This window comes from Pipistrellus kuhlii, unplaced genomic scaffold, assembly GCF_014108245.1.
Source record: "Pipistrellus kuhlii isolate mPipKuh1 unplaced genomic scaffold, mPipKuh1.p scaffold_m20_p_4, whole genome shotgun sequence".
Classification (NCBI taxonomy): Eukaryota; Metazoa; Chordata; class Mammalia; order Chiroptera; family Vespertilionidae; genus Pipistrellus; species Pipistrellus kuhlii.
The window spans coordinates 59,820,252-59,834,959 of record NW_023425540.1 but is presented as its reverse complement, the minus strand read 5'-3'; the positions used below and the strand labels follow the sequence as shown (position 1 = coordinate 59,834,959).

General features: G+C 42.2%; 1 protein-coding gene across 4 annotated transcripts in view; it reads right to left on the bottom strand.

Annotated features, from left to right (window-relative positions):
* Positions 1 to 14,708, bottom strand: part of KCNN2 (potassium calcium-activated channel subfamily N member 2) — a 328,634-nt gene that overhangs the window by 131,627 nt on the left and 182,299 nt on the right. For 3 of the 4 annotated variants that reach the window (XM_045571849.1, XM_036410125.2, XM_045571848.1), the window contains exons 3-5: positions 7,875 to 8,089; positions 5,805 to 7,108; positions 5,099 to 5,194 (exon numbers count right to left, since the gene is read on the bottom strand). In XM_045571849.1, the coding sequence (XP_045427805.1) occupies positions 5,099 to 5,194; positions 5,805 to 7,108; positions 7,875 to 7,896 (1,422 nt within the window). In that variant the 5' untranslated portion in view covers positions 7,897 to 8,089. Of the gene's footprint in view, positions 1 to 5,098; positions 5,195 to 5,804; positions 7,109 to 7,863; positions 8,090 to 14,708 lie in introns of all 4 variants that reach the window. The other variant, XM_036410127.2, reaches the window with a different exon arrangement.

Sequence of the window (14,708 nt, the reverse complement as noted above, 5' to 3'; positions counted from 1 at the left end):
GTGAGCAATACCTTTCCATTTAAAACACAAACTCCCTTTGATCCAGAAATCTGACTACTGAATACTTACCATATGCATATATTCTAATCAGTAGATTAAAATAAGTATACCACGGTGTTCATTTTTAGTGTTGCTTATAAAAGCAAACACCTAGAAAACTCAAAGCACCTATCAGCAAACCACAGTACATCCATCATGGTATAATATGCTGCTGCTACAAAAGAATGAGACTGATTTCTATGCGCTGATGAGGAAAACCTCCAAGATATATTATGAAATAAAAGCATGTGTGTTATCTCAACACACCTAAGTGTTCATTCTTGAAAACTCTGGAAGCACATATGAAAAAATCTTCAAAATGGTTGTTCCTAAGAAACAGGACTGAGGTATGGAGAATCTGAATATACCACTTATTTTAAACTCTTCTGTACTATCTGTTGTTTTTACTGTGTGTATTTATTATTATCCCATTAATTAAAAAAATGACCATATGCAACATATTCTGTATGGTCTGGAAGTGTCTACTTTCTCTCTGAGGAGTGGGAAAGAGAGCATCCTTTGTGTGACCTAGATGCAGAAGCAAAGAGAAATTTTAATTTATGATCTTCCAGTTTTACTTCTATATTGTCCATCTCTGAAAAGTTACCTTGAAAGAGAATGAGTAGAGTTATTCCACTGCAAATGATACCAAAGAAAAATGAGTGTTTCCTCTAATGCTATTTATTATATAATTATATTATTACAAAAAAGGAAATCAAACAAAAAATGTTTTCAACTTTAAAATATAGTACTTTCCATTTTTCCAAATCCCACCAGGACCAGAAAGATCAGACTCCAAAGAGCTTTCTTTTCCAACCTAGAATCTTGTGTTTGCTTAACTCAGAATACCAAACAGCTCTTTCAACTAAAACTACTTCCCAAGGAGAATTAGAACACGTTAAAGTTGAAAAGATGAAGTGAAATCTACAAAATATTTCATGTTGAAAACCTTAAAGAGATGTGAACTTTGTTTAGTATTTATTCCATCAAAGAACTACTTCCAACCCCACAGAAAAAGTGGTGGGAGGGGTGGGGGGAGAGACAGACAAAGAAGAAAAATCGTGGGATATCATGCCTCTGGGGTTTTTCCCCCTATTAATTAGTATCAAGTGATAGTAACTAGCTTATAGTATCTTTCCTTTGTCAGAGGGTTGTCATACACAGATAGACATTTACCTAGGTTATTTTATTTATACTTTTTTTTTTTGGGGGGGGGGGTGGCGGTGCTTTGCTGAAGACTATATGAAGTACAGCCAAATTTCTATTTGAAAAAGTCTAATATCTTTGCAGCTGAAAACTCTGCCCATTAAATCTGATTTTATGTTAACCTTCTGATAAAAAAAAAGTGATTTCATTTTTGATTGGAGGGGTATATAAGTAATCAATTAAATGAACAAGCTATAGCTTGATGCATTGAGCTGTCTGTGGTTCTGAAAAATGACACCAAACTGAAATATACTGAGGTCTGCTCTTCATTACACTATATTAATTCAGGCACTTTCGTCCATGACTCACCTGAACCAACTTATTCTGTCAGTGTGTATATAAACATTCTACAAAAGGTCACTGTGACTTGCTTTCTAAGGTTCTCCTTGGAAATGTCAAGGTCTTACCATGACTTGTTAATCAATTTTGATATACAGAGCCAGAATGTTGGCTATAACATTTACTTTTCCTGAATGCAGTGAGAAATCATAGAATGTAACAGAAACCGACACTAGTTAGGTCTCTCCCACCATCATGCTGATAAGCTAAAAGGGGGGGGAAAAGCCATTTTAGACACATGCTACATCCAAGGGTATGCTCTGAATGGCAACATAAGATCTGCATTTAGTTCCTTAACTCAAAGCTAATAAATATATTAAGAATTCTTACTAGTAAACTGAGATTGCCTATTTGCTTAAGAGTTATGAAAGAACTTAGAGCAGTGACATCTATAAGTAAAAACTAAGTTGAAAGCTTGGTTTCACTGAGCTTCAGAAGTACAATATTTGGGCAGTACCACCAACTCTATCTCTGACTCAATTAGAACAATCCTGTGTTATTTTTCTGATTCTTGACTTCTAGGTCAAAATCTTCACATTCATGCAGTCTATTTCTATTTATTTTTGTTTTCTTAAGCATTTTAGGTAATAATATAGAGTTTCAACCTAAAAAAATCCTTCTAGATCAGAAATTTTCAACTGCTGTAAGAATTTTTGAAACATGCAATGCCTAACTATTTAGTCAGGACCACTGACCGATTTTCCTTAGATTGCCAAACAAAAACTATGACAACAGCCAACACAACTATAGCCATCCAGTGTGAATGAATCAAAACTACCTATTTTTTGTCAGATCGGCTATATATATATAATCTAGTGTGCTGCAAAATTTTAGTAGTTTATGTGTGCCATGAGATAGAAAAGGTTGAAAATCACTGCTCTAAATAAAATACTGAATGTAAAAATCTATATCCAAAACAACTGATCTTACACAAGCATGTACTTTAAAATTCTATTAAGTGTGATTATTTGTACAGAAGCCATGTCATATAAAATAAACCCAATTTTAAAAATCTAACATTTTGTAATGTTTTATGACCCCAACAGTAGAGAAGCTCGCTGTGCTTACCTTCATTTTTCTCACTCATGCCATACATAACCAACATATCTATGCATTTTTCTAACAGAAATTGTCCTCAGAATTAGCCAGCGAGTAGAATTCTTTCAAGAAATTGTCCTCAAAATTAGCCAATGAGTAGAATTCTTTCAATAATCTATAAAAATATGATTTCCGATATTTTATTATTTTCTGTAAGTTTCAAGAGCTCTAACATGGTATCAAATATTTTTTTTACAATGTGTAATTAACATTTGGTAGCTCCTCTCACACTCCTATGTTATTTCAAAAATATCTCAATAATTCTTAAAAAGTCAGTCTTTAGGAAGACACTTGTTTTTTTTATGTCAATACCATCAAGTGTCCTCCCTGATGAATGCTTATGTAGCTGTGTGCTTTTCAGAAGGAACAGGTAGTAATAGGAAGGCTAATGTTTATTAAAAAGTAAAAATATCCAAAATCGGTTTGGCTCAGTGGATAGAGCGTCGGCCTGCAGACTGAAAGGTCCCAGGTTCGATTCTGGTCAAGGGCACGTACCTTGGTTGGGGGATGTGCAAGAGGCAGCTAATAGATGTCTCTCTCTCATCGATGTTTCTAACTCTCTATCCCTCTCTCTTCCTCTCTGTAAAAAATCAATAAAATATATATTGTTTTTAAAAAAGTAAAAACAACAACAGCAAATGGCAAGGTTTCTTTCTAGAGTGAACTGAGTAAAATCACTCTGATCTCCAAGAGAAAAAAAAGTTACTTGATTTTTAAAAATACCTAAGATGTTCTATAATAATCTTTTAAGTTTAACTCTCTTCATATACCAAACATTTGGATGTAGAGAGAAACCAAATGAAATGTCCACATTCAGGGCTGCTGGCAAGCAGTAGCGGAATGCAGCAGGGAGAGCAGGAAGCATTCTGGACTCCACGCTCGGAGGACAGGGCCTGGTCACGCTCTGTACAGTCTAGCTGTGTGATCCAGAAAGCTACTCACCTCTTCTGACTTCAGGTCCTTGTCTGAAAATTGAGTCAAAAGAATCCTTAGATCTATTTTGTTCCTTCCAGCTCTGTCTACTCTTCGAGCCAAAATGAAAAGACACACTCATAATGTTTAAATTACATTTTAGTATCACTTTAAAACGTTTGAATCTCCAAAGCCTATGACCATTAGTACCTAATTAAAGAGAGATCTATGTAAGTTATTAAGTTTTAAAGAGTTCAGATATGTATTTGCCTGGTTTTGCCAGTGCAGTGTTACTACTTACTCTAAATATCCTCTAATTTTCTTCTCTAACCTCATTTCTTCAAAATCACACTTTCAAAGTTTTTACAGATTTGAATACAAAATGAAGTAACTTCCCCCTCCTCCTTTGGGGTCATGTGCATTTTTATTTTGTTTGGACAACTGTTAAAATTGGGTTCTTCCATAATGAGTGTGTTTGCTAATTACTAACGTAAAATTAATTTAATCTCTAATTAATGCTAAGTTCCCTAAATGGCATGTTCTGTACAAGGTTTTAAAGTCAAAGGCCACTCCTAAAAGACAGCAGGTTAAATATGGTGATTTTAATAGTTCCACCAAATGTCTCACAACTGCTCCAAAAATATCAGGAAATATATGAGAGTGTAAATTCTACACTGGAAAAGCCCAATCACTCCTCATTTTTGAAAACTCTATTTTAGTTCACAAATCTTAATGTATCTTTGACTAAAGGCTACAGCAAAGTAAACTGCTCAAAATACAACACATAAATTTTATATAGAATGATTCTGAAGTTGTCAGCAACAGCCAAATCTAACAATATAGAGCTCCTGGCTGCATTTAAAACATTTTCCTAACAAGACTGCTCACAAGAGCGGTAGCCTTTGCTCTTGACTGCATTTTTGAAAAGTGATGTAATGATTCTAGCTCAGGATCTATCACATATCATAGATACAGAATTTGTATTCAAAACTTATAACTATTTTTTAAAATGATGGAGGGGATATAGAAAGAGTTAGAGATCTCTCATGTCTTATTTATATACATTAGCTAGGACTATCACCAGCCTATTTTCTTCTCTAGGCTATATCAGAGGAGATGATCCAAATGGATGTAATCTTCCATAATGAGGCACCACTAGGAAGCGGAGGTATCAAACAAGAACACTCCTTTACCCTTCAAAGCAAGGCTAGTGCATAGTTGACCTTAAAGACAAGAAGTGCAAGAGTGGATAGATAGCCTGCAGGAAGACAGGGGGAAATCTGAAGGGCTGGATAAATACATCCCAGAAATGACTGCCTGCTTACATGCTACACTGTGTTTTGTTTTTAACTTCTTGAAGGAACAGGAAGGTAAGAATGCAGCACGCTGCTTCTGTAACCTCAAGCAAGGACACGAGGCTTGGGGAAAAAGCTCTGCTGCCTTGAGCTTCTCCAGGCTGGAGGCATGACTCTGGGCCATTCATAAACAGCAGAACCTAAGTTACCTGTATTTCCCTGGCGTGGTACACGATGATCAGACCGAGCAGAATGATCGTGGAGAGACTGATAAGGCATTTCAGAGCTAAGGAATACAGCGACGCCTGCAACACAGTCAGACAGAAGCACTTTTAGGAAAGAAGCACTTTCAACCACCCTGGGCCCGAGTGGTGAGGGGTGGTTGGGAGGGTCAGCGAGTGCCCCACCAAGTGGGCCTGAACATCCAGCTGGGTTTGAGGGACCCCCAGCTTGGCCCTAGGATCTGTCACATCACTTAGCCTCAAAGGCAAGCGAGAGGAGAGGAGAGGAGAGCTGGGAAGGCAGGTGACCACCTAGCTCTAGGAACCGGAGAGAAGTTATGCGTTTGAGCTCTCCGGGTGGAAAGGGCCTCCTGAATCCGGAGGAAGAAAGCATGCTTTCCCACACACTCCTGGAACCCCTGAGTTAATCTACCCAGACGCGCTGGGCACTCACTGTCTCCACAACTTTGCGCAGCGAAAGGCTTCCTCTCCAGAGTTGCCTTGCGGACTCAGCGTGCGCTCCTGAGCCGCCGTGTTCCCTGTCCCAGCGGCACTGCCCTCCGACTGTCCCGGGAAAGCTCGCCACTGGCAGGCAGGGAGACCCCGCCAGTGCCAACCCTCACCAGCTGGCATCCCACTCTGCAGCCCCCGGGAAGGGTGGGTGAGTGGGCAGGGAGAGGGTCGGGGCGCGTACCTTGTTGTAGGCGCCCCACGACAGCTCGGTCTCAATGACCATGACCACGATGCCGAACATGCCGAAGATGAGCGCGTAGTCGCTGAGACGCTTGCGCTTCTCGAAGAGGGCGCGCCGGTGGCCCAGCTTGTAGCCGATGTTCTGGTTCTTCTTTTTGCTGGACTTGGTGCCGCTGCTGCTGCCATGCCCGCTGCCGCCGCCGCCGCCGCCGCCGCCCGTGCTGCCGCCGCCGCCGGTGCCATAGAGCGCCAGGTTGTTGGAGTTGTTGTGCTCCGGCTTGGACACCACGATCTCGGGGGCCGAGGACGAAGCTGCTGCCGCGGCGGCGACCGCGGACGGAGAGGACGCGCCGCCACCACCGCCACCACCTCCTCCGACGGCCGCGGGCGGCTGGAGGGGCTGCGCCTCCGAGTCCATCTCGTGCAGGTTCCGGCGGGACGCGCTCAAGTTGCTCAGCGGCCGCATGACGCCCCCGTTGTACCTGCAGCTGCTCATGGCTATTTCGGTGAAGGGGTTGCTCTCGCGGCGCGCCTGGGGCTGGTGGTGCTGGTGGTGCGCCAAGTGGGGGTGGTGGTGGGGGTGGTGGTGGTGGTGCGAGAGCGGGGGCCCGGAGCCCAGGCTGCCCAGGCTGCCCGTGGGGCTGGCGGCGGGCTGCAGGCTGTGGCACTGGTGGTACTGGGAGGCGGGCGCGGGCTGCTGCTGCCGGAGCGCACTGGCATGGCTGGACGGAGTCAGCTCGCTCACATTGAGCTGGCTGCCCCGGCGCGACGACGAGCAGCAGCAGCACGATGAGCCCGACAGCGGCGAGGAGGTGCGGGTCCGGAAGGCGCCGCCGCCGGGAGAGGAGGTGCGGAGCAGCAGGGACAGGTTATCCCCCGCCCCCGCCCCCGCCCCGGGGGCACCGGAGGAGGCGCAGCTGTTGCACCGGAGGCATGGGCTGCTGCCGCCGCTCCCCGGCTGCTGGTGCGCAAGGGGGTGCGGGTGGTGGGGTGCGTGCGGGAGGGGCGCGAAGGGCGGGCACGGCTTGTCCTGGCTCGGCGGCTGGCAATGCAGGTGTGCGGCGCGCGGCGGCGGCGGCGGCTGCTCGGGGAAGAAGCCGCGCGGAAACTGCAGTGGGGTTTCCATGTCGGGGCTATTAAAGCTGCAGGGGGACCAGGCGGTGGTGCACCCTGCGCAATGCGTTATGGTCGGGAGCGGGGACTCCTGCTGCTGCTGGTGCGAGGAAGGGCCCATGCCGGCTCCGGTAGAATCCAGGCGGCGAGTCCGATTGGCTGGGCGCACCAAAACAATGGGCATGACATCACCTGCGGGGACCGAGACCGAGTTTGCGGCGCGCGCGGCTTAGGGGAGCGTGTGTGAGAGAGAGGGGGTTACATGGGGAGAGGGATCTGCAGGGTGAAAAAATCCAAGGGTGCGCGCAGGACAAGGTGAGGGCGAGGATGCCACCTGCCGATGGGGAGCGCCAGTGAGCACCGCTGAGGATGGGGAGCCCCTGGCAGGGCAGCCAGGCTGCAGGGGTAGGGGGAAAGAAAGGGGTGTCCCCCCCTTCCTTCCACATCGCGCCCCCCTTCTCCTCCACCTAACTACTGCCGGGGCGTGCGGTCTGGATCCCTTGCGCCCGCCGGGGACTGCAGCGCGCTGGGCCAGCGGCAAAGGGCCAGGCGCGGGGACGGTGCGGGGCCGCCAGGCACGCCCCAAACCCGCTGCAGAACTGCAGCCCCCTCGCTCCACACCCACCTCTCCCATCCGTCCCGCAGAGAATGGGGGAAATAAGTGTGGGGCCCGGCTTTGGAGAGAAAAAGTTTGGCTCGGGAACATGCTGATTGTCCTTAAAATCAGCGCGATCTTGCCCGGCCGCTGGGCGCCAGCGCGCTGGAGTCGGCATGGGCTGCGCGGAGCTCGCCCCAGCGCTCCGCGGCGCAGGGAGGGTTAACGGTCTGACACACGGGCCCGGGAGGAGGGGGCGGGGCCGGAGAGGGGGATCCCGGCCAACCGCGGGAGGAGCCCGCGCGGGCTTCCCGGGTCCCCCTGGCGGGGGCGGAGGGCTTTCCCCGCTCACCGCCTGCTCACATTTGCGCCTCCTGCGGAACATGAGGGGCGGGCGCCCCCGGCCGCCGGCCGCCGGGCTCTCCGGCGCACAGGCCCTCCGGCCACCCCCGCGCGGAGGTCCGTGGGTTCCTCCGGCTCCTAGAAAGGATGCTTGCTCGAGGGTCTGGGGGGCTGCTGCTCAGCGACCGCCGGCCGCCTGCTCCTCCTCCTCCTCCGATCCTCTTCCTCTGCCCCACCTGCAGCGGGGACACAAAGCGAAGGCGGGTCACCTATGCGCCAACCCCGAGCATCTTCCCTGGCCAAGCCCTGGCTGCTGGGCGGGCGAGAGAGAGAGGGGCCTGGCGCGGGCTGATTCACCCCGCTAGTCTGAGCCTGGCTGGGAAATTACTAATAACGGTAACTTGGGCTGACTAATCGCTGCCCGAGGACGACGGTGCTGGGTTTTTTGTTTGTTTGTTGTTGTGTGTTTTTTTTCCTTTTTCTAGAGTTAGGTGTCATTATTTCACTCCCCCTATAAACCAATAAAAATTGCATTTTGTGTTTCACAAATTCCCTGTGATGTGTCCTTCTCTGAAGCAATGTGCCAGAACAAAGCAGCGGCGGCGGACCCTTTCGAGGATTCTTTGTTACTGCTCCATCTTAAGTCTTTATCGTTTGTATTTCTTTGTCACTTGAAATTTCCGTCTCCTCCGCCCAAAGGAAAGAAATCGGCCAGCTGAATATTTGTTTCCATTTTTAAGTGCGATTTTAAAGCATTATTTTTATGCTACAGATGATAATGAATTAGAGACACCAAGAAATTAAGAGTGAAAGCAGATCACCCTCATTAGGTAATTGGAATTCTCAGCTGGATCCAATTTCCTGATATTCTACTCGCACTGCACCTGCCCTGAAGTTGCTTACCGCTTACCAGCTAGCTCCGTGTGTGTGTGTGTGTGTGTGTGTGTGTGTGTGTGTGTGTGTGTGTCTTTTCAATGCCATGTGAATAATTCATTTTAGGGTATCCTTTGAACATGGCTTAAATAGTTTTATTTTTTTTTTTGTACGTGCAAATAAAAACATCCAGAAGAAAGGGGAGGGGGGAGGCTTGCTTTTATTTCCACAGTCCTCAACCTGACATAATAAATAGGGTCAGAACTTGAGTTTCTCAATAGTCAAGAATAGAATTAATATGGCTAAAAATTGGAGACAGCGTTTCATTTTTATAATCTATTAGGATTTTTGACAGTATAATAGAATTTGTTTGTTATTATGAAGCTCATTGAATCTTTGGGGTGGCTGAGTAGATACTGCATGAATTGTGAGGTGAGAATGACTATTAAAAACAATTCTTTTAAAAAAGAAAAGGAAAAAAATTCTAATGAGTAATTTGGAATTACAATGAAAACTTCCAAATAAAAGTTATTCACCTGGTGTGAAACAAAATCGAACTCAAGCACAATATTCATCGCATTTATTTTCACTTTATAACAAATTATACAGCTGCCTTCTAGATGCTCTGATGCTGACTGAGTGAAGAAGTGTCATTTATCCTTACAAATCTAAATACTTCAAAGAAATGTTTTCATGAAAGTTAATTAGCTTTTTGTAAATTTAGATGGAAAATCACATAGACCACCCACAAAATATGTAAATATTGTTTCCGATATTACATTAGATACGTTTCCAGAGTTAACAAAATAGCCTAAGAAAGGTAATTGGCTGCACCCTCTGTGTTGAACTGACTTTCTCAATTAAAAATGCCTTAGCAAAGTCAAGGCTTTCAAAGAGGTTCCATAAACAAAATAACAGGGAAAAATATTGTATCTTTTTTCATGTATATTTCCATGCCTTAGGATGGCATTAGATGCAATGCCATTAATCATCTAGAAACTAAGAGTGTTGACTGAAATACATGGCATTATGTGTGGGATTCCCACTGTCACAAAGGGGGCTCAGGAGAAGGATGGAATGCACAAGGTAAGGAAGAAAGGAAGATTTGCACCACAGCTTGAGGAACTGTAAGAATAGCAAAACTCAGATTACCAATGCTTCCATCTAACCAATATTTTGAAAAAGCTCATGAAATAATGTGAAACCCACTGTGATTGGAGGGGGAGAAAAGTCCATTAGATATTTACCTTTCTGTTTTCAGGAATCATATGATCACACACACTCAAAAAATCATCTTGCTAATAGATGTCTGCATTTGGGGAGTTTGATAACCCTCTGTTAATATGATGAAAAATTCACAAGATGTCCCAGCAGCCGAGACAGCATTGCTCAGTGGTTGGGCATCGACCTATGAACCAGGACGTCATGGATCGATTCCTGGTTAGGGCATATACCTGGGTTCCAGGCTCCATCCCCAATGTGGCCATGCAGAGGCTGCAGATCAATGATTCTCTCTCATTATTGGTCTTTCTTTCTCTCTCCCTCTTCTTTCCTTTCTAGAATCAATAAATTAAAAAAAAAAAAAAAAAGATGTCCTAGCAATTTTATGTTTCATTTTTTTGTCTGAATCCTTCTGACTTTATTGTTTGGGACATCTTACACTACCTGGTTATGACATGGGGCACACTTAAGAGGTTCTTGTTTTCATCATTCTTTTCTTTATAAAATTAACAAATGAATTTTAAGCTAAGATATGAACATTTAAAATATGTATGCTATATGTATATTGTAATCTTGCTCTCCCCCCCCATATAGGATTACAGAAATACATGTAATATGTAAAGTTAAGCAATCTGAACAACAAAGACGATATTCTTCCATGTGGACAGTGCCTAGCACCTAATAGGCACTCATTTATATTTGTGAGAGTGAGGAGGCAAGGAGAGAGGGAGGAAATGAAGAAGGGTTGAAGGAAAGGTCGCAAAACAATGGCCCACAACCTCCAATGATAAGCTTTTGGAAAATTACATTTGCTTCTTTCTGCCAGTAAGATATATAAGTTGTGAACTTTCTCTAGTTTAACACCAGAGGTCCTACTCATCCATGAAATGCATTTCAAAACTAATCAATTAAATACCTTTATTTCCACCAGTATAGTTATTTTGTAAAAATCATCTATTTTTTCCTTATATACTAGAATAATTGCTTTCCCATATTTGTTGTATTTCAAGATTGTGAGTATGCAAATACACCTAACACCCGCCTTGCCACTCCCCTCTCCCCACATGCATACTTAACAGTTTTAGAAGAATAACTTTCCCAGACCTCAGGAACTTGGGAGGAAAACTGGTTGTTTGCACTCTGGCTCCTTATTTTATTCAGATTTAAATTATGCCATTATTTATAATTCTCCTATTCATAGGATTTTTTTTTTTTTTTTTTTTTTTTTTTTTGTCAGTGTTCCCTCTCTTTGTTGGTCTTTAAAAAGCAGGACTCTCTTGAATTTGGAAGTTTCAGATCTATATCCAAAGGCAGCCAGAGCAGTAGAGGCAGGGGTCCAGGGCATCTGTGCCCCACACTGCGGGGTGAGGGAAACAAGTGAATGTTTTCCTGAGGTTTTCTTTTTTCTTTGCCTAGGTGAGTAAGGTGGTGCCAGACACAGATGTGATAAGATTCAGTCTCTCTGGACTTAGCTGGCTTAGCAGTAAATGCAAGTGGGAGTCAAGGCATTATCAGAGTTGTTTTCTTAGCTAAATGTACTGGAGCATAACCATTTTTTTAAAAAAGTCATGAAACGGCTGTTATTTTAAAACCACATATTGCCCTAGCTTCATACAAAATTTACTACATTTAAAGAAAACATTAGAATATTATTTATTATATGTGTTCTCTATTCTTCTGCATTGTGATTAGAAAGTATCAAGATCTGAATAAGATTATTGATGATAGTCTTGTTAATTTTTAATAATACTATTCTTATTCAGGGACTAATTATCATGTTAGGGCGTATTCACTAACTTCATTAACTTTCCAAATTTATCTACTCTCATCCTTGTCCCCTATTACTTCTCTGCTAACTACAATACAGTGTCTAAAAAAATCTCAGCAGTGCTAGAAGAAAAACAAAGCAGAAACTATACTGGTTTTGTTAGTAGAATTGATCTGTTATGTAATTAAATAGGTCAATAGGTTGAAACTATTGAATATGATGTCTTTTAAAAATAGTCTGTGGACTTCATAAACAAATATCCCTTGGCACTTAGAAACAAGCATCCAAATCTAGAAAGTCATAAAAAAATTAATGGACAGCACATTGTAGTTTATAAAGCAGTTTCTCGTGTTATTTTATTTAAATCTATTAAGAACACATATGGAAGGTGGGAAAAGTTTTATTATCATTTTCATCTTATAGGTGATAAATAACACTTGAGATGCACTGCCTGAGCTGCCCCAGATTACATAGTTAGTGAGAAGCAAGGAATAGCCAGACTTCAAACACGGTTTTCTGGTTCTGTCTGGTGAGTCTGTTTAACATTCTCTTAGCCTTTCCTTCATACAAGAATAACCTATTACTCCATCAACGCATGCCGGCATGCACTTTACTAATAGGCCAGAAATGGACAATAGTGACTTAACATTACCGTCCAGTGCGTTTGAATGACCTAACTGACATTTCCTCACTGGCTGGATTGGGATTCTGTGATCCTTAACTATTGTCCTCTTGTTGACTTCAGTTGAAGAGTAGAATAATATATAAGGATCTAATACAAGTGTGGATGAAATGGCAGGAATGTAATCATGCAAGTCCAAGGTGCCTAATTAAAAAGTATTTTTAGAAAAACATATCCTGGTCTTCTCATACGTAGTATTCTGTCTGTCTTGCTGACAGCTTATGCATTCCTTATTTTTTGCAACATCCATAATACAAGTTGCAGGCCAACAAAGTGTACATATTGATACATGCAATGTCCATTTTGTCTTTTTATATAATAAGGGAGAAGGAACAGACTCAAGATCCCTGCCCTGGGGCTTAGAGGAACTTGTTTGCCGTCTAACAGGGATCCAGCCTGCCTCCCTGGCTTTTCTATGCCCTGGAAGAGCTCTCCTCTCTTTGTTGTTTCTCACTATATTCCAAGAAAGGAAGTCAGGCTCTGTGCCATAGAAAGAAACCCTTGTGTCTCACAGCTGGGGTCAAGAGTTAACACATGTGGGGCCAAAGATATGCAAATCCACCCCTAAATAATGAGGTCATATTGACCACCTGGTGATCCCAAAAGTTCCTTGGTTGCTCAATACTAAAATATAATGAGGCCACAAAAGTTCTCGAAGCTTTATTTCCCCCCTGAAATCCAATATATTTTCCCAACATTGTTTTCTTCTCTTTTAGGAGAAGGACACACTATTCATTATCTCTCTTTTTTCTTTCTTCCTGTTAATGCTATTCCCATGTGTTATTAATCAGTTCTCTATATTTTCCTTTTTTCTTTTCCACCTCTTTCCAAACAGGCTCAAGAAATCTATCACCCTTTGTTTATTTTTATCTTCTTTTCTCCCTATCAGAAACTATTTGTAAAACCCACTCCCAAATAACTGTCGTAAGGCAAGAATAGTAGGTGCCTACTCAAATAAAGAGAAAGAACCACAATTTTCTAATTTGAATTAAACATAACAGTGTCATCAGCAACAAAACACTCTAAATACTGATAAATTTTCTTTAACATTTGCCTACTATTCCTCACCTAATATATACCAGGTTTTAATTCAGCATAGTATTTTAGGACTATAAAACTCAGTAGCACATTTTCTATACCACTTTAATTATTAATGTACAATAATTACTCATATGTATAAATGATATAAATAATACATCATACTATGAAAAACACACAACATATATATAGTAGACAAATGTAATGAAAAAACTCAATATTTGACACAGTGTTTTGCCCTTGTGAATACTTTTATTGTGAATACTTTTATTCCCAAGCCTAGCTCTCTTAAGAAGGGGTATTTCTAGGCTCATATAACTGGAAATATAATTAGGGAAGACTTTAGTGCAGATTTATTTAAATGTTAAGACACCATCAGCATTTCAACACTTTCCTTGGATCTCTTCCCATCATTGTCCTCCTGTATGTATATTGGCTTAATCTTCATGTTATTTTACTTTAAGGTAGGAAAATGACTCAGGCAGTTCTAGGCTTCTTAAGCACACTCCCATTATTCGGAGGGAAACATATCACCCAGTCTCAAACCAGCTAAGTTAACATGCTAGGTCCTGAACCATACTTAAAGAATGGTTAAAGGGAGGTATAATAGGAATGAATCATCGAGTAAAGAATACTGATAAAGTGATATAAATTATTGAAAAGAATCAAATGGAAATTCTGGAGTTGAAAAGTATAGTATGCAAAAAAAAAAATCATTAGAGGATTCAACAGTAGATTTGAACTAGAAGAAAAATCATTGACCTTGAGGATGTCACAAGAAAACCACAGATGGACATAATTTATGAATATAGATGCAAAAATCCTCAATAAAATATAATCAAACAAAATAATCAATATGTAAAAAGTATTATATATATATATATATATATATATATGTGTGTGTGTGTGTGTGTGTGTGTGTGTGTGTGTTTATCATAGGAATGTAAGGTTAGTTTAACATAAAATTCAATTTGTGTAATATAGCATGCCAACAGAATAAAAGACAAAACCATAGATAGACAAAAAAAATTTTTTTTTTGAAAAAATTCAAAACCCTTTTATGATAAACATAGCCAACCAACTAGAAATAGAAGGGCATTTTCTCAAACCTATAAAAGGACTCTATGAAAAATTCACTGCTAATATCACAGTTACTGGTAAAAGGCTAAGCTTCTCTCCTAAGATTAGAACCAAGACAATGTCTGATCTATCTGCTTTCATTAAACATTGCGCTGAAAGTTCTAGCCAGTAAATTAGGCAAGCAAAAGAAATA